Below are 27957 nucleotides of genomic sequence, written 5' to 3' on the forward strand. Positions count from 1 at the left end.
TAAAAATTAGTCTAAGCATTCTTTCCAAGTTTAGCTATTCCTATATGCATCCGAAGAAGTGGGTTGTAGTCCATGAAAGCTTATGCTCTAATAAATTTGTTAGTCTCTAAGGTGCCACAAGTACTCCTGTTCTTCTTTTTGCGGATACAGACTAACACGGCTGCTACTCTGAAAGCTATTCCTAAGGTTTTCCCTGCAGGGCCTTATCTGCTCTAGAGCATTTCATGGAGCAGATTTTAAAAAATAAATCAATTTCAACTTTTGTGTTGAATGACCCCACAGTAGTTAGTTGACTTTATTCACTGTGTATTTCTGGGTTCATTTCAATTTTCATTTTAGATCTGCAGTTCACTTGAAAGGAATAAAGACCTTTTTTATCCAAGTTTTCCCAAGTATCTCAGCCTAGATTAAGGGGAAGAGTAATACGTAATAATAATAATCACTTGTATAGAGTTTTAAAAGCACTGTACAAACAGTATCTGGTTAATTCTCACAACACCCTACTACTCCTAGATGGGTAAGTATAATTACCTGTGTTTTACTGATGGGGGGTGAGATGGAGATATTAAATCATTTGCTCAAAATTGATGGCAGAGCTAGGATTACAACTCAAGATTTCCAGGCTCCGGCCCTGTGCCCTGTTCATTAGGAGCCTGATCGAAGCCCATGGAAATCAATGGACAATGACTGACTTCATTAGGCTTTAGATCCTGTCCTAGACCACTTTGCTACCGAATACGTGATACTGTAAACATTATTTCTAAAGAGAGGGGGGTGAAATCCTTCACTCGGGGGGGGGGGGGGGCCCTATGGAAATCAATTGGAATGTTGCCATTAACTTCAGTGGAGTCCACATTTCACCCAGGATTTCTTAAAGTTCTCTATTGTCCATGCTAACTTTAAAATGAAATGCAACAGTACTGAATATATGCTGTGGTTTGCTTTGTAATATTTTATTTATGTCAGTCAGATTTCACCATAACACACATAAGCAAAAAACCAACTAAATAAAGCCAAAATAATATAAGGAAACCATGTAACAGTAATTACAAAACACATTCTTTCATACCCCGCAGACGCCAGCCCTGAGGGTTATTTTCACTGACAAAAAGAAGCGTGTTTTTTACTGTGGGATAACAAATACATGTTAGCTAGCCTGCTGGTAAAACATGATAGACACCAGGCACTGTAGTTGTCCTGAGAGGTAAACTAGGCAAGGTCAGTCCCAGGTAGGGCGGGGGGGGGGGGGGGGGGGGGGGGGATCTAGTGCTGACTTCCCCTAGCTACCTCATGGTGAACACTACAACTGCCTTGTCTCTGCTTAGGATTTTACAGCGAGATAACTATTCTGCATTTATTATCTGACTATTAAAAAAACATCTTTTTAAGTAGTGAAGACAAAGCCTCGAAGTTTGACCTTCATAGAGTTCTCTGTACCTCAATGAGGAGACCAGAGATAAGGATGGAAAGAAATGTTCCAGTGTGGTGGCACTGTCACATTCCCCTGCCTTGACAGAGCTGGTTTGATTTTCTGTGGCTTGAGCTCACCTCCAGTGCATTGGTGAGTGGCTGAGACAGAAAAGTACTAAGTTTGAAACAAAGAGCCACTCCTGCCATTCAGCACATGGAGATTCTATACATAGAGAGAAATGAGAGATTCTGCAGCGCCCTTGATGGGAGCAAGGGGTTAACAATGCAGAAAGAAAGTTAAATGTTTAACTGCAAGGAGACCCACACTCGGTTTATTATAGCGGTTATTATAGAATATCTGCAAAGCCTATGTGTTCATACTCACAGGAGTTCAAACCTTCAATATGTTTTAAAAAGGATGTGACACAATTTCTGAATTGTAAAACTATGTGTTCTCTTGGTTTGAGCATCTGTGTATTTGTATATGATGAAGGCATTTCTTTTAGCAACACTCATCTTAGAATATGAACTGTGGTGGAAGCATAGAAATGGAAAGAAAAATGTGCTTTTTGAGTCTGGCATTTTGATTTTAGGTGACTGAGAATTTTAATGTGTTAAATTTGTCAGGATATTTTTCTGAGGCAAAGGTTTTAATTGCAGTCTGTTCCTGTCAATTATAAGGAAATGTTCTCCTGTTCTTTAATTGCATAGAATCATTATATTCTTCTGCTATACAATTTAGCTTTGATTATCACTAATATTTTCATCTTAAGTCAATGCAAACTTTCTTTAGTATGTTTCAGTCTAGTTCATTGATGTATATGATTTCATACAACCATTCTGCTATAGGATCTTAGGCGCGTTACTTGCTTCTTAAATCAATATAATTTTTTTAAAATTTTATAAATAGAAGGCTAAGTGGAATCCTCTGGATTGTGCTGGCTGCATCAGAAATGGTTAATTTTGTGACCTAAATAGTTTGCCTACGTCTGTTCAGCGTTCTGTGATAAAATGACTTGCTAAATAATGTAATGATATATGTAGAAAGTCTCCAGGTAGGAGAAGTAACCTTTTAAAAAAGACACTAAGGGAAATTGGCTGAGTATATCAGGCTTGATGTCTTGGGTGATGTAAGAAATAAAGAAACTGTGAATAGCCCAGGTTTCATTAGTGAAATGGGGGATCAAAGACAATGTGTTCCGATTATGTAGATGTTCATACTGGATTTTGCATGTCTATCAGATGAAATCAAATTCATCTGTATTTCTAGAGCACCCATCACGGTGGTATTTTCACACACATACATTCCAGTCTTTTCATTTCATTTTCATTTACAAGAGGCTCTCTTCTACCTTTACTCCTTCCAGTCTAGTCTATATGTGTTCTTATGCCTCCCTCATAACCATAGTATCTAAGCATCTGTCAGTAGTGCACTAATTGACCTGACTAACATCTATCAAATGTGGTTTGTTCATGCTCATCCTCTCCCCAGGGGGAGAACTGTGTGTACAGTAAAGTGTTTTGATTTGGTGTGGTTTTTTTTAAATAATGACTTTAATGTACATATTGCTATATATGTACACATTGGTATATGTTTCTCAGAGAAGGCAAGGTTGCAGGAGTGCACCTTGAACTTGGAGTTGAAGGTGATCAGGTTTGCATAGGTTCTTAGTTCCTGCAGATGTTCATTCCATAGTCCCGGACTGGTCCCCTGAGAATCCTCCATTGTCTGTACGACTGAACGTTGCCCCTAGGGTAGAAAGTCCCATTGTGCTTGAGGAGTGAAGTTGTCAACCCTGGATCTCATCCTGGAGCCTTAGGAGATCTTTTAGGTCTGTTCTCTACCATTTTAGATGAGGGTATTGAAACATTTTATGGTGCGGGAGTTTAATTTCTCACTTTCCTTTGGTTACCTATACTTAGCTCCCACTATTAATTGGATTAGTAACCAAGGACATTAATCTATACACTCAATGCTAAAACTAAGGAATTAGTGCCATTTTTCCATATCCTACCTACTTTCCCCACCATGATTTTTTAGGGGAGGAAAAAATTGTGGGGTGTTCCTCATCCTGTCCTAGGAGTTTTTCATTGCGGTCCCTCTAACATCCCACTTTTGTGTGTCCTCTACACTCTTCCAACCCTTTTGCTTTGTTGTTCCTTCCAAGATCATACTCCTGCTGTTCCAGAGCAATGTCGCCTAGTTTGCTGCACTCCTTTGGAAGTACTCTCTGCTCGGCCAATTGAATTGGTTTAATTTTCTTTGCAGAGAGTCCTTTGTGGACTAGCAGAGTAGGGAATGAAAGCTCCAGTCAATGATACTGTTCTGAAGCTTTGGCCTTCCCTTCTACAATAGAACATTAAAATTGTAGGGAGGATATGGGGAAAACGCAAGATGCCCATTGCCTATGCCAAATTAAACCTTTGGTACTATACTTTTGGATGAAGGGAGTTGTTTCATTCAGTTTTAAATGTTTTCATGAATATTATTTGTGTATTTATAGTGCCTTTCATCCCTCAATATCCCAAACAGGATCCAAAGGATCTGAGTACAATATGTAGTTTGCACATCCTACAGTCTTTCCTTCATCCTGCTGTATTTATCTTCTCCTTTCCCTGTTTGTTTGGTCTGCTTCAGACCTAGGATTCCTTGACAGAAGGATCTTGGATCTGAACTAGAGAACCTAGTGAACAGGCTGAAAAAATGTATACAGAAGTTCATGTGGTTTTATTTTGTTTATTATTAAAGCCACACCTCAGGAAGAGTATGTGGACTGTGTTTTAGAGCAGGTGGGCAAGTCACCTGCTCACACCAAGTTTATGCGAGTATGGCTTTCTTATTGCACGAATCCTTCAATATGTGACTATTTTTGTTTTAAGAAAGAGCACAAAATTCTGTTCCTGTAGATCAGTGGTCCCCAATTTTTTTCTGTCATGCCCCCCCTTACCCACCCTGTGACAGTGCCACCCATAAGGCTTTATGGAAATATATATAACATAACTAGAATGTGTTTTATGCTACATATGCCATGTAACATATCTCTGTAAAGGTCATGATCTACTGACTTTATTAATCCTATTTATATGCATGTATCATTTTGGTATTCGGAATTATGAATATTGGCTGCATACTTGTTTGATTCTAAGTAGGCTGTAGTGAAGCAGTTGGTCAGTTTCCTGAGAAAAGACTGTTCTCAGTAAGTGCCCCATCAAGAAAAACTTAAGCCAACAATGAATTTGGAGACACCAATCCAAATCTGGACTTTCCCAGGAATGTGGCTTGGCTGGTAAGGAACTCAGTCATGCATGGACATATGACTTGCCCAGGTGACTTCAATACTCCATTTTGTAGCTGGACTTTGCATAGGAGACAGGAGGAGGTCTCCACCCACGAGAGAAAGTCTATTTAAGCCCAGGGGAGACCCCTCCATTTTGTCTTCAGCTGGCTAAAGAGAGAGCCTCACCACCCCTAAAGTTACCTGAAAGAAACTGGAACAAAGGACAGTGACTGCAAGGGGTGTGAGTGATTGCTGGACCCAGACTAAAAGGAGATTAGTCTGTAAAAGGAAGCATTCTGGAACTGGTGAGATTATCTGTATTCAGTTTGATTAGACATAGATTTGCGTGTTTTATTTTATTTTGCTTGGTTACTTACTTTGTTCTGTCTGTCACTACTTGGAACCACTTAAATCCTACTTTCCGTATTTAATAAAATCACTTTTTACTTATTAATTAACCAGCAGTATGTATTAATACCTGGGTGGGCAAACAGCTGTGCATATCTCTCTATCAGTGTTATAGAGGGCGAACAGTTTGAGTTTACCCTGCATAAGCTTTATACAGAGTAAAACGGATTTATTTGGGTTTAGACCCCATTGGGAGTTGAGCATCTGAGTGTTAAAGACAAGAACTCTTCTGTTAGCTGCTTTCAGGTAAGCCTACAGCTGTTAGGGGACGTGATTCAGACCTGGATCTGGGTTTGCAGCAGGCTAGTGAGTCTGCCTCAAACCAGGCAGGGCACTGAAGTCCCAGGCTGGCGGGGCAGGAAAGCAGGGGCAGAAGTAGTCTTGGCACATCAAGTGGCAGCTCCCAAGGGGGTTCTGTGATCCAACCCGTCACAGAACCTATCCGCGCCCCCGCACACCCAAAGCTACAGCTGCAGGCGGGGGCTAGGAGCAGGGCCTCGGTCAGGAGCTGCAGTTGGGGTTGGGGGCCAAGAATCAGGACCAGAACTCTGGCTGGGGCCAGGGAGCGGAGCTGGGATCACGGCCATGGCTGGGGCTCAAACTGTGGCTGGAGCAGGGCTGGGTGGTGCTTCCTCCATGCCCCCCATGGGGACTAGCCCTAGCCCTGCTGTCCACAGTTTGGGAACCCTGGGAACCACTGCTGTAGATAAAATAAGAGCCTGAGCCTGTAGAATTTAATTTTATAAGATAATTCTGCAAATTCACCAAATGACTCAGTATAGGTTTTTGAGGAGTGAAGAGAAGTGAGGTTGGCACCTATAACTCCAAAAGGGCCGAGTGGATTGCTTTGAATTGTAACATATTAAAATAACTGCTCATGAGGTATGAGCATTTTATGTTTCCTTTTAGAGCAAAATGTTCTGGGTGGCAGATACATAAAGCTTTGAAAATAGTTTGGAATGGAGACACTCAACTAATCAGCATTAATAGGCATGTCTATTTTGATGCCATTGCAAAGCCAGAGTCCTAGCAGTTCTGCATTCTGTGGTTTTCAGCATGACTAATTTTTGCTTATGTATTAGTTCTAGAAAAAACGTAAATGCAGCAACAAAGCCCATTTAGTCCAGAACAGTAATGCACGCGCTCTCTCTCATTTAGCAGGTACCACTGATGGGGCCGGGTAACAGTGCTGCTGTATTAGTGTGCTGAATAATTAAACAATTGTGCTTTCAGCTAACTCAACTAAGCCTGATTTGAGAATTAGGTCATGCATGATTCAAGACACTCTGCTGCAACTCATTGTTGTTCTTTTTATAGAGTATTTTTGCATTAAATACAAAAACTATGTTAAACCACCATTAGCCCTTTTTGAAATTTTCATCAGATTCTTTTTGGTTTTAAAAAGTCAGCCTCGGGTTTTGAAAGAGTTAATCTGGACTTCTTGTTCCTGGGAATCATTTGTCCTCCAACTGAAATCAACAGAGGCCAGTAAAAACCAATTGAAGTATGTTGATGGTATCTGCTGGTTTTCTACTTGGTAGGGCCAGGCAGTAACCTATGTACTGTATGCTGTTAAGATCTGATTGTGCAACCTTCGGTGAGCATTTACTGAGGAGAGTAATCCCATTGGCTTCAGTGGGACTACTTGTACGAGTAAATGCTCACCATAATGAATAAGGCTTGTACAATCAAACACAAATTCTCCTACTCCCACTGCAGCACACACATGGGTCTCTTACCATAGGATCCCAATACTCTTGGCTATATCTAGTAAGTATATAAACAAATAGTTTCTGCTGTGGTAGTATATACTGTGTTAATGATAAACCATCTAAGATATCTGTTATTGGGCAGCAGACTCTGGAACCCTGAACAGGGGATGCAGGTCTCCCCTGAGTCATTTCCCACAGCTTGAACCCTAAATGAAGATGCAGTGTAATTAGAAGGTGTATTAAGTGAGATCCAACTAGGATATAAGAGATGGAACTTTTCTCAGGGGGACAGGGAATTGTGTTCTGGGGCAAAGTTCCTGAAGGGCAAACTCTAGAGCAGGGGTAAGCAACCTATGTCACGCAAGCTGCTTTTCAGTGGTACTCACACTGCCCAGATCCTGGCCGCCGGCCTCGGGGCCCTGCTGCCGGCCTGGGGTTCTGTCCGCCGGCCCCCTGCCAGCCGGGGTCCCAGCCACCAGCAAAGTTAGATGTCCATTCATTTCAGCCTTCTTGGACAGACACATTTGGATTTATTCAAAAGAAGGAATATTCAAAAGCTGTTTGTGCTTTCTGTTGTGAAAGTGTTGTTTGTCGCATATCAAGTGTTCAACGACATTTTGAAATGAAGCACGAGAAAACCTTTCTTGATGAAGCAGACAAGACTGAATCGATCAAAAAGGCAGTAGCAGGATATGAGAAGCAAAGCAGTGGTTTTAAATGCTTAAGTGTAAGTAAAAATCAAGCCACACAAAAATCCCCGCTTACAGATGGGGAATATATAAAAGAAGTTTTTCTCGGCAGTTCGGAGGTTCTGTTCAATGATTTGCCAAATAAAGATATTATCGTATATAGAATAAAAGAACTGCCTGTCTCTGACATCAGAAAAATATTTTATTATTATTATTTATTATTTTATTATTATATTAGTTGACTTCAGAAAAACATTTTGTGTGACAACAGATGCTGCTCGGAAAACAGAAGGGATTTGTAAAGTTACTTGAAGATCAAATTGGCCTCCCAACAGTCAAATTTCACTGTATCATCCATCAAGAAAACCTGTGTGCTAAAATTTCTAATTCAGAGCTTAATAATGTGATGAATACAGTGGTGCGAATTGTGAATTTCCTTGTTGCTCAATCTGCTTTGACTCTCAGACAGTTTCAAGCACTGCGAGAAGAGATGGACAGTGCTTATAACGACATTCCACTTCACAGCAACATTCGGTGGCTAAGTCGTGGCAAGGTTTTGATGCACTTTGTAAACTGTTTTGATGCAATCAAGGCCTTTTTGTCGGAAAAAGGGCAAAACTACTCTGAACTGGATGATGACAAATCGCTGTATAAGCTCATGTTTCTAACTGACATCACCACTCACTTAAACGAACTCCACCTCTGTCTCCAGGGTGCTGGGCAAATGGTTCTGGATCTTTATGAAGCCTGGAAGGCATTTGTTGTAAAACTAGCAGTTTTTTCTCGGGATATTCGAACTTTGAGTTTCTGCTACTTCCAACACATAAAACAGCTATTGACAAGTTGCACTGTCAGTGTCGATGAGATTAAAATGTACATGCAAGAACTGGAATCAGAATTTTCTGACAGATTTCAAGATTTCCAGCAATTTGGCCCAATGCTTTCTTTTCTAATTAAACCTGAAAAGTTCAACGAAAGCAATTTGGATTTGTCTGTATTTCAGTGGATGGGTGTTGAAGATTTTGAAATGCAGCTCATTCAGTTAAAAAGGTCAGAATTGTGGGCATCAAAGTTTGGAGATCTGCGGAGTGCACTTGAAGCTACCGAGAGAGATCATGAGGCCTCTATTCTGACCTGCTGACATCCCTGCCAGTGAAATTTAACTGTTTGAAGAAAATTGCGTTTGTGATGCTTTCAGCATTTGGATCCTCGTACCTGTGTGAACGGGTATTTTCACACATGAAATCTGTCTTCTGTCCTTCTCGGAGCCGGTTAACAGCTGATCACTCAAGCCTGTGTGGGTGTGCAGCTTAAAGTATCCAAATACGTGCCAGACATTGAAAAATTAAGCAAGGAAAAGATCTGCATTTTAATTTAATTTTAAATGAAGCTTCTTAAATATTTTAAAAACCTTATTTACTTTACATACAACAATAGTTTAGTTATATAATATAGACTTAGAGAGAGAGAGACCTTCTAAAAATGTTAAAATGTATTACTGGCACACAAAACCTTAAATTAGAGTGAATAAATGAAGACTTGGCACACCACTTCTGAAAGGTTGCCAACCCCTGCTCTAGAGATAGCCAAGTCTGGGGAGAAAGTTGAGGCTAAAATTTGTTATTATTCAAGTTACCAATAAACCTAAGCCTTAGGAAGGGGATACATTTGGATTTTATACAATGTGTGAATCCTCTGTTCATAACACAACCTGTTCCTAGTATGCTTTCATGTTTTATAGCCAAGGTCCCTTGTACTAAGCAATTTTAAATTGAGCAAAGGCTCTCCAATATATGTGGCATGCTACTGAATAGAACTCGGCAGGGGAACAGATTCTAGGTGGGGATGCCTGTTTGGGTATAACTACGCTACACTGAGAGTGTGCTTCCCAGCCCAGGAAGAGACACCCGTGTGGCTCAAGATATCATGCTAAAACAGCAGTGTGGACCTTGCAGCACTGCTGGCAGCTGGGTCTAGCCATCTCCGCTTGGACCTACCGAACCCCTTGGGGCTGATCTGCAGTGTAGACATACCTTTTAAAGGGTAAATGCTAGTCAAGAAAGGCCAAAATATGGCAATGGATACTCACCTCTAGAAGATGATCAACCTGGAAGATGATCAACACATTCAAGTGTGTGGTTTCATTCAAAACTGTTTTGAACTGAGGGACCTATCATGCTACAAGCTCATTTTATAATTCTTAAGAATGAGCTCTTACTAGATCTGCATGTCAGCATGCTTATTTTCTACTTTTGGCTTTGAAATTGGTTCTTTTAGAAGGGAGTTCCAGTCAGCTGTAGCCTGACAGACAAAGATCTAATGGCTGGAAGTTGCAGTCAGAAAAATTCCAACTGGAAATAAGACATATTTTTAAATGTAATTAACCATTTAACAGCTTTCTGAGGGATGTGGTAAATTCTCCATCAATTAGTGCTTTTCTAAACACAGAAGTTGTACCACATTAACTATACTAATATAATTAATACAGTACAGTCCCTTCCCCTAGTGCATATGTACTATACTAGTATATCTTATTCTTGTAGAGGAAAGGTAATAAGCAATGTAAAGTATCTTTTTATATTGCTGCAATTGTATCCACACTAAGGATGTACCAGTATAAATATTTAGGAAAAAAATCACACCCCTAACCAAAATAATTATACCAGTACAAAATCTGTCTGTAAAGCAGGCCTTAGAGTCTTAAATCAAGACTGGATGTATTTTTAAAAGGTATATTCTATCTCAACACTTGACAACTTAGTTGTCATAATAGCCTTTTGTGAGGGACTTAGTCAAAGACTTTCTAAAAGTACAAATAGCTGGTTTTTCTTCATTCAGTGTTGTTGTTTTTAACATCCTCAGAAGATTCTAATGCATTGGAAAGGAATATTGAGCCGCTCCAGAAGCCCTGCTGGTTTGTCCCTATTATATTGTATAGTTTCAATCACATTACTTGGTACTGAAGTAAAGCTACTGGTCTGTAATTTCCCAGTTCACCCCAGAACCTCTCTTAAAGATGGAAACAATACTCTCTAGTCTTCCAGAATAGTCGCTGATTTAAAGGAGAGAGTAGATGTTTTTGTTAGCAGCTCAGTTGCTTAATTTTTCAGTTGTTTTGCAACACTACGATGTATAGCTTATTTAGTTCTCCATTTGAACCTCTCAGAGTGGTGTCACTTCCTTTGCATGGTCTGATTCTTCTTTGCTGACACATTCATGGTGAAAGTCTCTGACGTAAGAGCTTTTACAGTGAGATAATAATACTGCATCTTCAAAAATGGCAGTTGTTAGAACCTTCTAGAATTCATACTCAGGGTTAATTCCCCATTCTACAGGACATAGTTACTCCTGGGGGGATTCTGTGCCAAAAAATTAAAAATTCCCCCAGGAGTAGAGAGTTAAAGAAACTCATATGACAACCCAGTTCCTGCTTTTCTGCCCCTTTCCCCCCAGAGCCCAGCTGGGGGTCCAGACACTCAGACCCCTTCTCCCCCACCCCAGAGCCCAGCTGCGGGACCCCCCAGCCCAGACATTCCCACCCCTTTCCCTCCCGAGAGCCCAGCAGTGGCCCTCCCCAACTCAGACACTCGTTGTGGGACACACACGCCCCCAGCCCAGACACTCACACCCTCTATCCCCCCAGGAAAGGTTAAGGTAAGACCCAAGCATAGTAGCCTTTTATTTGTCCCCTTTCATTGTTTGTTTTATACCTTTGGGTGAATAAAGAATATTTTAGCGTTTTCTTGCAGGTACCAAATACTGTTGGGCCTGTCATGTTAAAAGAGGTAGAAAATGGGGTATGCAGCCCAGAAGTCAAGTCCCAGAGTGGTTGAATTGTGGGGGTCCACCATTGAGAGGGGGTGGAAGGCCAAGTGTGTTACCAGAGAGGTGCACTCAAGGGAGACTACAAAGGGGTCTAAAACACAGTTTACTCTGTAACTGTAACACTGGAATTGAATGGGTAGAGCAAGTGGAGAGTTTAATGTGTTTAACAAAAGAAGAGCAAAAATCCAGATAAATTTAGTTGTAACTAAGATATGCTCCTGTCATCATCATCCTGATCCTGTTACCTGTATTTTGTGTCCCTTGCTCCTATCCTCCTTCTGACTTTGCCTTTTTGAATTGTACTCTGCTCAGTGCTGGAATTGTCTTTTTTCTGTGTTTTGAAAGTAACTAGCACATTGTGGATGCTACCACAATAAAATCTATATTTCCAGACACAATAGAAAGTGTATTGAAAAGGCTTACAAAAATCAAGGCTTAGCATCCCTAGTAGATGTTCTGGCACATTCAGGAAGAGCTGTGAGTACTTCATGGGCCAATAGATCCTGTAAGTGACAGAAGAGATTTGTAATCATTATTAAATGTTATAAAGTGGACATTTTGGCTTCTTCAGAGGCAGCTTTGGGCTGAAAAATACTTCAAGCTGTAGTTCCCTCCTAATTTCACCATTTCTCCTCCACGTTTTGTGCCCATTTGGTTAAAGTTTAATGTTAGCTCCCAGCAGCATCAATTCAGTAAACATGCTTTGCAGGACGAAAAAAAAGTCATGACTTAATTTCCTTATTTCAAGATACTATTTCTATCTGACATAAAACTTTGATGCGTTTGAGTTTTTACCCATACACGCAGAGGAGTTTTACACAATTTGCATAATGTTTTTTGTTTAATAAATTATATATTATACATTGTTAATTACTTTTCAAAATAGTTTATGGACAAAATAGTCTGGAGTATAGGGTAGGCCCATCACTTCAGGAAAGCCTGTGATTGACAAATCAGAACTGCTTCAGTGCACAGTAAAAGATTCTACCAATCAGTGGTGGGTGAGTGCACATACTAGCTCTGAGAAAAGAAATTTGCAAATAAGCCATTTTTGTTTTTTTAATAAATGTCAATTTAGTGATTTAAAATCTTTGTGTGGTATGTATCGAAGTAATATGTGTTTAAGCACTCGAAGATGTATTGGATACTAAATATTTCGAATGTTGCAAAAAATAATAATTTGGTATTTACTCAAAAGCAATAATACTGTTTCTATGAAATTATTTTTTCCATTTTTATGAATATACAATCTGTATTTTTCAAAGTGCTGTCAAGTGGTAAGATCTAACTTAGAATTACAAAGTGGTGTATGTTTTGTAATCTGGTGCTAATTTTGACCATTTTGTGAGGAATATCTTCTATATATTAAATACTAAAATTTTAAAAGTTAACATTGCTAAGAGTTTTTTGTAAACAGTCATAGTTTGTATAAGATCTACCTCTGCTTATGCCTTGCTGCTGTAAGACCAGTAGAAAGACAGACTTTCATTAATAAATAACTAAAAAATATACCATAACCTTCAAAGGTTTGTGTACTGTGCGCCCTGCCTCTTCGGGCTGCAGGAATGCAAACCAAATTGTTGACCAGTATGCTGCTTGCTCTGAGCAACACATCATGAGAGGCACTGGAGTTATTCTGTAAACTACAAATGCGAGAGGAGTGCGACGTTGATCTTTCCACGAGTTTGCTTATGTCATTACCAGAGGTGCTGACCACAGTGGAACGCCGCTTTTGGGCTCAGGAAACAAGCACTGAGTGGTGGGATCACATCGTGATGCACGTCTGGGATGATGAGCAGTGGCTGCAGAACTTTCGGATGAGAAAGCCACATTCATGGGATCATGTGATAATCTTTCCCCAGCCCTATGGCGCAAGGACACGAGAATGAGAGCTGCTCTGATGTTGAAGAAGCATGTGGCAATTGCAATGTGGAAGCTGGCTATTCCAGACTGCTACCAATTGGTTGTTAACCAGTTCAGAGTGGGAAAGTTGACCGTTGGACTCGTCTTCATGGAAGTGTGCAAGGCCATTAATCGCATCCTGTTCTGAAAGACCGTGACTTTGGGCATGACATTGCACAAATGGGCTTCCCTAACTGTGGAGGGGCGATAGATGGCACGCATATTCCAATTCTGGCACCAGATCACCTAGCCACCGAGTACATTAATTGTAAGGGGTATTTCTCAATAGTTCTCCAGGCACTTGTGAATCACTGTGGGCATTTCACAGACATTAACGCAGGCTGGTCCAGAAGGGTGCACGACGCACAACGCATGCATCGTTCGGAACACTGGCTTGTTCAGGAAGCTGCAAGCAGGGACTTTCTTCCCGGACCAGAAGATCGCTGTAGGGGAAGTCAAAATGCCCATTGTGATCCTGGGAGACCCCCACCTACTCTTTAATGCCATGGCTTATGAAGCCATACACAGAGCAATTCGTCAGCAGCAAGGAGCGGTTCAACAACAGGCTGAGCAAGTACAGAATGATTGTTGAGTGTGCTTTTGGCTATTCAAAGGCCCCCTGGTGCTACCTCTATGGGAAACCGGACCTGGCCGATGACAATATTCCTATGCTTATAGCCACATACTGTATGCTCCATAATATTTGTGAAGGGAAGAGTGAAAGCTTCACTCAGGGCTGGACCGCAGAGACTCAGCACCTGGAGGCTGAGTTTGAACAGCCAGAGACCAGGACTATTAGAGGGGCACAGCGCGGGGCCATAAGGATCCAGGGATGCCTTGAGGCAGAAATTTGAAGCTGAAATCCACTAATATTTGTTGCTATGCTCGGGATTGCAGTGCTTGTAATGCTAGGAGGTGATTGGTGCAGATGATGAAATACGAAGGTTTAACATAATTGTTTGTTGCTTTGCCGGGCTCTATTTGCTTTCAATTAATTAATAGAATAAAGATTGCTTTCAAACCTACACAATACTTTTATTAAAAAATAAGAACAGGAGGAGAGATTCAAACAAAGAAAAACATCAGCAGTGAGCGGGATGGGGGAAGGGAAGGTCCCAGGAGGAGGTGGGATCCCGGGATGGCTAAAGATTTGTGTATGTCCAGGGATCATATCCAACCTTCTCCTTTGGAGTACAATGCAGCGGATATTGTACTTCAGAAGGGCCAAACTGCAGCGGGATGGGTGTTGAGGGCAGTGGGTAGTGGGCGTCTGCAGTGCTGGACTGTGAGGGAGGAAGAGCAGAATGCCGTGGGTATAGACTGGAGCCAGGAGTAAGTGTGTTGGCGGTATCTATGGGAACATGGGAAAGAGTTTTGTGACAGCGGCTGCAGGGGAGGGCAGGCGCGGAACTGCTTGGTTTGTAGAGCTAATGTAGCCTGGAGTGTGTCTGCTTGGCGCTCCATAATGTTTAAGAGCCGCTCCGTGGCTTCATTCTGGCATGCCGCATTCTCCTTTCGGTGGTTCTTCTTGCTGTCCCGCCACTCCTTCAATTCCTGCTTCTTGGTCACGGAGTGCATCATAACATCATGCAGAAAGTCCTCCTTGGTTATCCTTGACTGCTTTCTAATTCTGCACAGCTGTTCAGCCACCAATAACAAAGAGGGAGGCTGGGCTCCCAAGGTCATCTCTGTGAAGTTTAAATGCAACATTTTACAGAAGCAGCATTGTTTGCAACACAGACAGCACTGATTCAGTGCTTTAAAACACAGCCAGTACTCTCACACCTGTCACTAACTGGCTGATCCCAGGCAAGCACACATGAGCCACAAGACCCCCAAAATGGTGAGTAGCTGCAGGGGCAGGGTAAATCACTCTTCCCGGACCCTGCTGTACACTGGGCACGTGGCTCTTGGGGAGAGACAGCACTGTAGGGGGGCCTGATAATCATTCCTTTCCTCACACTTTCCACAGCATATTATGGAAGATATCTCGCTGCTGAGGGTGAGCAGGGAATCAGGGGAGTGTCTTCTCCAAGACTGTGGCTTCCCCCCTGACCCCTATGTGGCTCGCCTGTATGCAGCAATGGTAGGCGTTCTACATTTCCTTCACTTTGACCCTGCACTCCAGTGTGTCCCGGTCATAGCCTCTTTGTCATGCATTGTGAAATCTGTCCATAGGTATCATAATTCCTATGATTGGAGCATAGCTAGGACTGGACTTCTCTCCCCAAATGCTGATGTGGTCCAGCAGCTCAGCATTGCTCTAAGTGGGGAATCGCCTGGTGCATGGAGCAAGCATAACCACCTGGAAAGATGCGCTGAGACCACTGCATGCATTACCAAGCAAACAGGAAGGGGACTTTCAAAATTCCAAAGGAATTTACGGGGTGGGGATGACAGTTGGCCACCTGAGGGCAGGGCAGTAGAGTTCAAACCAATGACCAGAGAGGCAAGAACAGGCATTGTGGGACACCTCCCAGTGGCCAGTCACAGTGCTGTAATCGCTGTAAACCACATATCTACACTGGCACCGAAGCGCTGTAGCCCTGGCGCAGAAATCTGTACGCTTCTCGTTGGGATGGTTTTTTTACAGTGCTGCAACTGTGCAGTTTCTGCGCACTAAGTGGCTTGGCAGTGTATACACCTCGGGAGTTACAACACAGAAACTTGCCAGTGTAGATAGTGCCTCAGATTCCTTTTTTGAGAATAGGCTCAGCTGGGTTGCTGAAATAAACAAGAACTCTTCACTCCAAAACTACTTAGTCCCCTTGTGCTTCCCTACCCCAATAAAGATTAAAACATTAATAAAATTAATTCACTAGGTGCTACTCTATGTTCTTGCCCTCCATTAGCTTTCCAAAATAGACATATTGTATGTACTTGAATTACCTATCTCTGTGTTTTTGCTTCCGAGTTTTAAAAACCCATTTGTTAAATGTATTTCAAAAACAGATGTTAACAGAGTAATTCTAGGCCTAATCCTGCAACCTGGTCCACCTGGGCTGCATCCTACACAGGACTGCCCTGCAGTCAATGTAGCATGACCTCAGTGGTTTGCAGAGTAATTTACAAGATCGGGGCCTGTATTCCTAAAAATTTTTTAGGTTAGATGCTGGTAACAATGAAACCAGTTTGTCACACGGGGGCAGCACTGAACAATGGATTTTGGCCTTTTAGGGATTGTATATTTAAAACATTTCTGAATGCTAATACATATTGCATCATTTGATTTCCTGAACCAAGAGAAAGTTGGTTCAGCACACAATTTCCAAACAAAAAATACAGTCACTGCCAAAGAAGTTGAAAAGAAGCCAATAGGTAATGTATCGAGACTACACAATGCCCACTCTACGGGTTTGTCTACACTGGAACTTCATCGGCAAAAAAAACACACACCCCGAATGACAAAAGTACCGATGAAAAGCGTCGGTGTGAACAGCGTTTAGTTGGCAGGAGCGCTCTCCTGCCGACAGAGGTGCTGCAGCTCATGGGGGGTGGAAGTTTTTTGTTGGCAGGAGACACAGCTGTGTCACTAAAAGCCTCGTAGTGTAGCCATAGCTCACATTAATCTTTAGTCCACTTTTGAGTTAGAGATATACATGGTGAAAGAGAAATGGTGTTAAATGCAGGCAAGATTTTAACTACATTAATTATAAATTTTCCTGCTGTGCTTTTGGAACATGCTGGAGCTTATGTCTCTGTAAACAAAGCTGTGATTGGCACGTAGGGGATTTTAATGTCTCATTAAGTTTTCAAAGACCCCACGCCATAGATTTTACTAATCCATATAGACAATATAATTTATGCTGAATGTTTCAAAAATACTGTGTGTTATATAATATGGGGTTTCTGGGAGGTACTCTTAATAAAGTAGAAGTTCAGCATGTCTACCAGAAGGAAGCAACAAAACTATTAGAGATTTGTTATTGGCAATTATGGCTCAACTTGACAGCAGAATCCTCTTGCTGCTCTCTGGGTGAAATCTTGGCCCCACCGAAGAAAATGGCAAAACTCCCATTGAATTCAATAGGGTCAGGATTTCACTCTCTATAATGCCTCAGCACAATATGAATGTTTTTTCCATATTAAAAACTGGCTTTTATAAATCTACCATAGTGGCAGTAACATAGATATTTCCAGGCAATGTATCCCTTTTTGTTTTGTTTGCAAAATGCACCATACGTGCTGACTGATGTAGTCTTGCAATGTTCTGCCAATTGAGAACTCTGGTTGGCATCCTTCTGCTCTATACTATTATATTTTTTTAAGGGTCACTGTTAAAAGCCTGTTTCTTTACACAGTATTTTATTTCTTAGTTAATGCTTTGGATTTACCATTGTCTGCTACCTTACTTAAACTTACTGTAAAACTGATTGTGGTAATCCTTAATAAATTAAGGATTTATTTATTATTTATTAAGTTTTGTGATTTAAAACTCAGTAGTGAGATATAACATGTGTGGATTTCACAACAGGCCTAAACCGAAAGCTTTTTTGGAATCAAGGCTGAAAATACTAGCTAGGACCTCCATCTTACTTTATCCATAGCTGTGGTTGCTATTTTTCCGGTGTAAGGATATTCTACTGACTGCCTAAAGCATTCCTTACACGTTCCTTTGGTGACTGTATTCTTGAAAGCATTTTGTCATATTCTGCCCCCATGGAGGTATAAGAAGTATCATTTTTTCTGACATGTCATTTATCTTATCTCGTTCCTTCCAATAAATATTTTCATTTTACATTCTCAAATGAAACATTTTAATGTACCCATCTGCTATGAGTGTCATCTTATGGCAATACGGGGACCTGATTCTGTTCTGTTCAAAAAAAGGGGGAGTTCTGACATTGACTTCACTGGGAATCTGTCCATTAGATTTCTTCAGTCTTTTGTAAGTAATCGATACTGCTTTGTTGGTATATAGAGTTATGATTTACATACAAATCTTTCCTTGTTTTTTTTTTTTTTTAGTGCTTTGCTGTGCGCTCTTTGGGCTGGGTAGAAATGGCAGAAGAAGATCTAGCTCCTGGAAAAAGCAGTGTTGCTGTGAACAATTGCATCAGACAACTGTCTTACTGTAAAAATGATATCAGAGACACAGTTGGCATATGGGGAGAGGTAAGAGTATGGTGTGAACTTTCTTTACATTACCCTTTTTCCCACTTTAAATACACTCTGCCCACTCCATAAGATATCTTTAAAAATACACACAAGCATGTTAGTTTTCCACCCAGTTTTAAATATTATTGAACAAAAATTAAATACCTTAATTTTCTATGTATTCTTTAATGGAAAAAAAAGTAAAGAAGCAGAGCAAGCTTGGGACTGCTGTATCAGCAGCTGTTGCTGGCAAAAAGGAGAAGAAAATTTGAGAGTGAACTTGATTTTTGTTTCTTGGAGGTTAGGAGAGCAGGTGTCACAAAGGCCATAATCAAATTGTTGTGTCTCCACTTCATATGTTAGATATGCTGCATGACAAGTCCAATAATACAATTATTAAATGGCTGTATACTGTACAGTTTGTTAATAAAACATCTGCTATAAACTGAAGATAAGGGTCAAATACAGGGGTGATGCGTAAGGTGGTAGAAGTTACTCTAATATTCCTTTATATTCTCACTGTTATAAGCTCAGATCCAAAGTCATTGAAATCAGTGGAAATCCTTGTATTGATTAAAGAGGGCTTTGTTTCAGTGCCTATTCCATTCTCACACCTTTTAACAACAGGAAAGGAAATGTAAGGAACTTCAACTTGGTGCATCTTTTGCTTCTAGATCCTAGAGGCTATGGGTGATCTATTTTAACATAGGCTTTCTTAAACCCTCTGCCAAGTTTTTTTTCTTGTTATGCTGCTCTCTACTGGCCCCTTAGCATATGAGTCACACCAGCTTAGATTTCCTGCGCTCTTTGATCCAAATGCAGAAGTGATATGTAAAGAGAATGAAAATGACACTGGTAATTGTAGCAGTGTGGCCTAGTGGATAGAGCACTGGCCTGGGACTCAGGAGACTTGGTTCTGCCACTGACCTTTGGGTGATCTTGGGAAAGTCATTTCACCTCTCTGTGCCTCAATTTCCCCATCTGTAAAATGTGGATAATGATACTGACCTTCTTTGTAAACTGTGTAAATCCAGATGGAGCCTAACTGGTGTAAATGTACACTCTAGGCTTACTCTTTTAGATGCACCTGTGAGTCTGACCTACTGGGAGTGAGGTTTTTAAAAACAAGAAAATTACCCACCCACCACCAAAAAAAGTGTTTGGTTAATGGAGAGTGCAAACAGAAATTATGATTTTAGACTTTTTATGTTTCTTTGCTTGCCAGTGTTTGCTTATTAAGAAACAAGACAAGCAGACCTTCATTTCTGGGCTGATTAAAGGTTGAGAGCAGCGTGGAAGTTGAGTTGTCCAGGAGCGTGCGTGCGTGTGTGTGTGTGTTTGATTGTACCATTTTGGGGGGGAGAAAGATGTTTGATTTCTGAAAGGAATTCTCCTTTTGTCTTCCATACGCTGACTATGACCAGGGTTTTCAAACGGGGGGTTGGGAAGTTATTACATGGGGGATCGCGAGCTGTCAGTCTCCACTAGGGTGACCAGATGTCCCATTTTTAAAGGGACAGTCCTGTTTTTTGGGACCTTTTCTTATATGCCTATTACCTCCCACCCCTGTCCCATTTTGTCACAGTTGCTATCTGGTCACCCTAGCCTCCACCCCAAACCTGGTTTGCCTCCAGCATTTATAATGGTGTTAAATATATAAAAAAGTGTTTTTAATTTATAAGGGGGGGGGTCGCACTCAGAGGCCTGCTATATGAAAGTGGTCACCAGTACAAAAGTTTGAGAAGTCACGTGTCCTGTAATTGCATCAATATGGGACCTGAGGTGACAAAGTGTTTGCTAGGGGGCTAGAGCACTATTCATCAGGCCAGAATGCTCCATGGTGGTAGTTGGGGAACGAGTGATTAAAATGGAAGGAGGGGGACGGACGCTTATTTCCATATTCCAAGATCACAGACATTTCCTCCATTTCATAGTGGGCGGATGCCATTTTCAATTCATGGCACTGTCCTTTGGCCTATCATCGGCCACAAGGGTGTTCACAAATAGTATGGAGCCAGTGGCTGCTTACCTGAGACATTGAGGGGTCCAGGTCTTCCCATATCTCAACGACTGACTCATCAAGGGCAGGTCTCAGGAACAGGAGCAGAGGAGCCTCTATTTGGTGCGTTCCATCTGCTGCGACCTGCGCCTGTTAATAAACGAGAAAAAATCCACCTTGAGGCCGGTCCAGTGAATAGAGTTCATTGGGGCAGTTCTCGACACCATGCGAGCCAGAGCCTGCCTTCCTCTAGCACGTTTTCAGGCCATGTCAGACCTGTTCTCCCACATAAAGAACCACCGCTCACCACGGCTCACACCTGCTTGCGGTTGTTGGGCCATATGGCCACATGTTCATACATGGTCAGTCATGCCAGCCTCCATCTCGGGCCACTGCAAGTGTGGCTGGCATTGGTCTACATCCTCATCAGGCATGACCTAGACCGGATAGTCAGGATGCCGGATCACATCCAGTCGTCCCTGGATTGGTGATTGGAGGGACTCGTGTCAGTGTTGGAGGGAGTTTCCTTCGCGAACCTGTCCCTGTCGCTGACCCTGGTCTCTAATGCTTTGGACCTGGGCCTCCATATCAACGTCAGGGAGCTCAGAGCACTTTGCTTGGCCTACCAGGCTTTCCTGCCCCACGGGATGGGCAAGGTGGTGCAGGTTCTGACAGACAATACCACTGCAATGTATTACAACAACAGGCAGAGCGGAGCCAGGTTGTCAGCCCTTTGCCAAGAAACTCTCCGCCTTTGGGACTTCTGTGTGCAGCATGCCATTCATCTGGTAGGTGCGCACCTGCCGGGGCCAAGAACGTGGTAGCAGATCGCCTCAGCAGGACCTTCTTGTCTCGCCATGAGTGGTCTCTCCACCCAGAGACGGTCAGTGCAATCTTCCAGAAGTGGCGGACTCCCCAGGTGGACCTGTTCGCGTCCAGGCAGAACAGGAAATGCCACATATTTTGTTCGATCCAGGGGATGGACAGGGGTTCCCTATCAGATGCATTTCTCCTCCCATGGTCGGGGGCTTTGATGTATGCCTTCCTGCCAGTGCCGTTGATTCACAGAGTCCTAGTGAAGATCAAACAGGACAAGGCGAAGGTTATCCTGATAGCCCCCACGTGGCCTCACCAGCACTGGTTCAGCATGCTGCTGGACCATTCAGTAGCTGCCCCACTGCGGCTACCCCTTAGGCCAGATCTGCTGTCCCAGAGCTACAGCTGCACCCAAACCTAGCAGCACTGCACTTGATAGCCTGGCTACCGCATGACTGAATGTGGACGAACAGAAATGCTTGGCCCAGGTCAGCAGGTCTTGTTGGGTAGCAGAAACCCTCCACCAGAGCGACTTACCTGGCCAAATGGAAAAGGTTCACATGCTGGGCCTCAGATCGGCGTGTTGGAGCTGAGCAGGCCCTGCTGCAGGAGATCCTGGATTATCTGCTGCACCTCAAACTCCTAGGTTTGTCCTGATCATCAGTCAAGGTCCACCTGGCCTCTATCTCAGCTTTTCACCCTTCATTCCAAGGCAGCTCAATCTTTGCTCACGACATGACAGGCTGGTTTTTGAAAGGTTTGGAGTGTCTCTACCCACACATCCAGGATCCCATCCCTCCCTGGGACCTGAATCTCATGCTGTCAAGGCTCATGGGGCCTCCCTTCAAGCCTCTGGCTTCCTGCTCTCTCCTGCTTCTCTCCTGGAAGGTTCCATTCCTGGTTGTGATAATGTCGGCCTACAGGGTGTCCGAGATCAGGGCGCTTACTTGGGAGCTGCCCTATACGGTCTTCTACAAGGATAAGGTCCAGCTGCGACTGCACCCAGCATTTCTGCCTAAGATAATTTCCCAGTTTCATATGGGACAGGACATATACTTACCCGTCTTCTTATACGTCAGATGAGGAATGCAGGCTACACACCCTGGATGTCAGAAGGGTGCTGGCCTTCTACATAGATGGAACAAAGCCATTCTGTAAGTCAACGTAGTTGTTTGTTGCGGTGGCAGACAGAATGAAAGGTTGCCCAGTGTCTGTTCAAAAGATTTCGTCCTGGATCATGGCCTGCATCCGCTATTGCTATGAGCTGGCAAAAGTGCCTCCGCCGGAAATCGTGACGGCACACTCAACCAGCGTGCAAGCATCATCAGTGGCCTTCCTGGTGCAGGCAGCAATCCAAGAGAGCTGTAGGACCGCTACCTGGTCGTCCTTCTGCACGTTCACATCTCATTATCTACTTACTGAGCAAGCTCGAGATGATGCTGGCTTTGGCAGAGCAGTGTTGCAAGCTGCACAACCATAAACTCTAAGCCCACCTCCATGGATACTGCTTGTGAGTCACCTAGAATGGAATCGACATGAGCAAGCATTTGAAGAAAAAAACGGTTACCTAACGTTTCGTAACTGTTCTTCGAGATGTGTTGCTCACGTCCATTCTATTACCCACCCTCCTGCCCCTCTGTCGGAGTTGCCAGAAAGAAGGAACTGAGAGGGCGTAGGACCAGTAGTGCCTGATAGACCGATGCAGGAGCGCGGCACTCAAGGACGCCCCACAGCTGACCTACGGATACCGCTAAGGCAAAAATCTCCAACAGCCACACGTGGGCACGCGCACACCTGGAATGGAATGGACATGAGCAACACATCTCAAAGAACAACAGTTACGAAAGATAGGTAACATTTTTTTCATCCCAAGCCACTGTCATGGCCTTAAGTCCTGTGTTCTCTTCCCTGGTTATGATCAGAATGAAGCACAGAGATTTCAGCGTGGAATTTGGGAGTATGGAGGTATTTAGAACACAAAAATTAAAATAAACGTGGCTTAATCTATAGTTTTGGAAAGATTGTTGATTTATTTGTTTTAAGTTATTTTGAATGTTAAAAATCTTTTCTAATTGAAAACTTTAATGTGTTTAAAATATGTGTGTATGGAACCCACAGCTAAACATCTCTTCACAGCTCCAAATGTCTCTTCACCAACCAAGTCTCAAGTAGGCATTGACATGATACAGTCAGTGATTGAATAACTTTCGTGTGTATCAGGATGACAAGTTGTTAAGTGTCTTATGATAGGCTGTGCTTTGTAAAAGACTTTATCTTATTATCATAAAAAATCTATCTTTTCAGGAGGAGGGTGTTAAAGGAAATTGGGTCACAAATTACTGAGTTAGTACCATATTCTTCTCACCTTATTCACATGAGTAGTCCCACAGAGTCAATCTAAACAGACAAGCAATACAATTCAGACACAGAGGAGTAAATAGATTCCCACTTATTTTAGAAGAAATTCTTGTAACAACACTTCTTGGTTGGCAGATCACTGATAGGTTGTATGGAAGAAGCATGTTTAAAGGAGGGAGCTGAATGAAGAGAGAAAGATGTCAACAAATTGAAGGGAAATCAGAAGGAATACAGAATATGTACAGCAAAAAATTAAGTTGAAAGAGTTGATTTAAGATTAAGTTTTTAGGACTAGTTTGGCTGAAATATTATTAAATGGGGTTGAGGATTGGAACCATCTGTCAGTATTTCACCCCAAAGAGGAGATAAATTGTTCCAGGTAGACAAGATGACATAATAATGCTTTCTCATTTCTAATTTCCACAATTCTGTGAAATCAAAGGGATGAAAGAAGACCACATAATCTGTTTTGCTGCTTCACCACATACTACGTTGTCATTTTTGCCACATACTGTACAGATTATTTACCTTACAAACTATATTGCTGCAGCAATGTATCTCACTAAAAATAGCTTCCACCAACAGTCTTCTAGGATCAAACTCTTCTTTAATTTTATAGTAAAATCTCAATGAACTAATTGGGGATTAACGAGTTCATAAAATCAAAATCTTCATAAAATGTAACATCTCAAAATTACAGTAGGTATGGTGCGTAAATTGCAGTATGGTACACTACATCGCTGCTTTCTTGTCCTTCATACCACTAGAAAGAGGTTTCCAATGCATTGAAGGTATCCAAATGTGAAGGGATGTCAACTTGTTCTTCATCAACATCAATTTATTTATGACACTCCCCCACATACCCTATGGGAACCATTTAACTGGTCATTCTCAAGACTGGTGCTCTTAAAATCGAGGTTCTGCTGTATTTTATTTCCCTGAGTTGTTTTGTTTGTCAGAAGCCTTTCCCCCGCACCTCCTTTCCCTGCTCCCCCATGGCTTGTAGCAGGTTTTTGCAGTCTCTTCAGAATTCTTTGACAGTCAGTGAGGACACACAGAATGTGGCCAGGTTTATCCTGTCTCTTTGTATTTAGATTCCTAGAGTGTCTAAATAATTTCTGGTTGTCTGCTGCTACACCATCTCCATCACTATAATAGCCTTTGTATAATAAGGAAACAAAAATTGTGCAAAATATATTGCAGTTGGCCTGTGCTGAGCCATCCCTTGTGTATGCTAGAATAATTTCTTTTGATTTATGTTCAGTATGTCCCATATCTGCCTGGTCTCCAACCCTGTTCAAATCTTTAGAATGTAGTTTTATTGCCCTAATTCCAGCATTATGATCAGCAGATTTTACTTTCTTGCAATAATTTCTTCCAGGTCATTGCCACATAAATAAATGTGTAAATAGAAAATTGGTCTAAATACCCAGCAATGTTCTCTTTCGTGAGCTATTTTCAGTGTCTTTGGTCTCTTAACAAATTCTTTATCCTTTTTTCTTTTTCATAGTTCTTGTATTTTTATTCAGCCACCTTAGAAATCAGAGTGACTCATCTTGCTCTGCTTTTGTACTTTATTCCTTCCTTACTTTTTTGCTCTTCTACTCTTATTTCTTTTGTGCAATAAGCTACTTCATTAGTATTAATTCCCCATTAACCATTTGTTTATTGCAACTGCATCTTCTTTTCCTCCCCCGAGATAACTTTTTGTGTGTATTTCCTTCCTTACATTTCCTTCAGACCGCTGTCTCCTCTCTCTGGCAAGACGTTGCCTTCCCTTTTTTTCCTCCAGATGTTGTTCATCCCTCCATGTGTAAATCCATTCTGTTACAGAAAGAGCTCCATTGTACAAGCAAATAAAATAAACAGTCCCTTCCAAGCCAAAAGAAATGCCTGACAGTCAGGGACACAGAATTAGAAACACTATTAAAACTTGAGCAGTGGCAATCTGAAAAAGGGCTGCCATATCATTGAGATGTACAAAAATAAGAGAGTAATTTCTAAATCCTCTGTCAGTGTGTGATCAGATTCCTTCCACTCTGAAAGGCATATGGATGGTGTCTCAAGAGTGGGGAAACAAATTTTCCCGTACTAAGTGGGGACCCCCCCACAGTCCATCCCTTTTTGATCAATATTTTCTCTTACAGTAACTCCAGTATCATTTCCATGGGGCCCTGCAATTCTCCCTGGATTACTGGTTGAGAAGATATACCAAATCAGACGAGAGAAACTGATTTCCGAGCCTCCTTTGACTGCAGTGTGTACTTCTCTCTGGGAAGCTTAAAAGACAGAACAACCTAATATTAGGGCAGAGGTGGCTAGGATATAGAGAGTACTAATAATAGAAAGAATTATCATTCCTAAATTGTCATCAAAGGGAAGAATATCACAAAAAATTGGTTCCTTTTCTTAGAATCTTCAACCAAGAAAAATGCAAATACTCACAAGCCGAAAGACAGGATGAAATCCTGGCTCCGTTGAAGTCAATGGCAAAACTCCCACTGACTTCAGTGAGGGTAGGGTTCAGCCTCAATGCCATCCTCTCCAATAGCCCTTTTAACTGTGAACTGGAAGCTGAGGAAAAGAAAGCATGACCCATTATATCATCTGATGTAAATAGTATGTTTCTCCTCCTTAAAAGGTTACTGGTTTTGTTGTTTGTTGCTAAGGTTTTAATATTAAGAATTGTCTTGTATTTTATGATGTTTAATTTTTTTCTCAGGGAAACGAATAACCAAAAAACTTGTGTATTGAATATCTGAATGTCATGTGACCTTAAGATTGTTATTAATTCTACCGAGCCAATAAAACCAATTACATTTTACAAATTGAAAACAATTATTTTCTCCAGTTTCGTTTATTAAAAAAAATAAGTAAAGTAAAATGTTATCTTGGACCTTTTTAAACAAGAAGTCAGCTTGTTTTCAAATGCACTCAGAATAAATTGAAACCTTGAGTCAATCAAATGACTCAATGATATTTAACAGTGCAAATAAAGAAAACAGACGCATCTTGAGTTTTGAGCTGATTTACTTTGCATGAAGAATAAATTTTATAATGTTTGTTTTGTTTTGAATTATAGGGAAAAGACATGTACCTTATACTGGAGAATGACATGCTAAATTTGGTTGACCCCATGGATCACACCATTCTTCATTCTCAGCCCATTGTGAGCATCAGAGTCTGGGGAGTGGGTCGTGACAATGGACGGTGAGTTTACAATCTCCTAAGTCTTTGTTGCTTTGTGCTGTTGAAATCGACTAATGTGTATATATGCTGACCAAGTGAAGCATCACTAATAGCCATTTTATTATGTGATTATGTTCCAGTAACTATGGGAGTATTTATATTCATTTCGGAGTAGCAGCCGTGTTAGTCTGTATCCGCAAAAAGAACAGGAGTACTTGTGGCACCTTAGCGACTAACAGATTTATTAGAGCATACGCTTTCGTGGGCTACAGATTTATTAGAGCATACGCTTTCGTGGGCAGTAGCCCACGAAAGCGTATGCTCTAATAAATCTGTTAGTCGCTAAGGTGCCACAAGTACTCCTGTTCTTTTTATATTCATTATATTTGTTAGGTAAATTACTTAAAAAAACCAACACACCCCTTTCTTTTTCAGACCTCCTTATAGCACATTTTGCAAAATGATATTTGGATAAGATATTCAAAGGGCTTCAACTTGGCCTGTAAAGTTATTTATGCGACTTTTATATTCACAAAGAATAAACCTATTTATGCTTGCAGATCAGGTAGTTAAGTACTAAATTACATGAATTAGATGTGGAAATAATTGTTTGCATGTCCAAAATCAAGGGATAATTTTTCAAATGTAGTCCTTAGCGCATTTATCTTGCAAGGTATACATTTCTCCAGTATATAGTAAAGAAAGTATTTACATAGTTCCGTTTCCACTTCCTGGTACATTACAGTTGATAAAAGTAGAAAGTGAACTTGTTTTCCCCCGCTGGTGTTTTTAAAGACTTTGAGTCAGGAATGCACTTAAACATGTGTTTAGTTCCCATTGAAGTCAAGTTAAGCATGTGCTCAAGTGCTTTCCTGAAGTGGGATAGACTTAAACATGTACTTAGTGCCTTACTGAATCAGGGACTTAGCTATCTTTTGCTTCATACTTTGTGCTCATCCCCAGCCAGTCCGCTTTCAGCTCTCTCTGTTTTTTCAGCCTTGCCATTGGCACAAATATGTTTCCTTTTGATGTGGCATTGTTGCAGGAATATAACTATTAAAATGGCTTGTGTTCTCTCTCCCAAAAGGAATGGCAGTAAATTGAATTTGTAATAAGTTATAATAGGGGAATCAGAGTGGTTGTGCCTGGTAGCTCAGTGAACTCTTGAGCTGTTTTTTTGCTGACTATTGTATTGTTGCACCCCGTCAGATGTAAAACAAGCTGTTTGACCTGTACATTTCTAATACATGTCACATCAGCATGTTGGCTTTCAG

The 27957-nt window shown here is 41.5% G+C and overlaps 1 protein-coding gene across 25 annotated transcripts in view; it reads left to right on the top strand.

Moving 5' to 3' along the window:
- The window catches only part of APBB2 (amyloid beta precursor protein binding family B member 2), a 339661-nt gene that overhangs the window by 229149 nt on the left and 82555 nt on the right, over positions 1–27957 (top strand). For 24 of the 25 annotated variants that reach the window (XM_065596923.1, XM_065596915.1, XM_065596917.1 and 21 more), the window contains 2 exons: positions 18193–18339; positions 26577–26704. In XM_065596923.1, coding sequence (XP_065452995.1) covers positions 18193–18339; positions 26577–26704 — 275 coding nt within the window. Of the gene's footprint in view, positions 1–15187; positions 15311–18192; positions 18340–26576; positions 26705–27957 lie in introns of those variants that run through there. The other variant, XM_065596939.1, reaches the window with a different exon arrangement.

The sequence above is a fragment of the Chrysemys picta genome, chromosome 5, assembly GCF_011386835.1.
Source record: "Chrysemys picta bellii isolate R12L10 chromosome 5, ASM1138683v2, whole genome shotgun sequence".
Classification (NCBI taxonomy): Eukaryota; Metazoa; Chordata; order Testudines; family Emydidae; genus Chrysemys; species Chrysemys picta.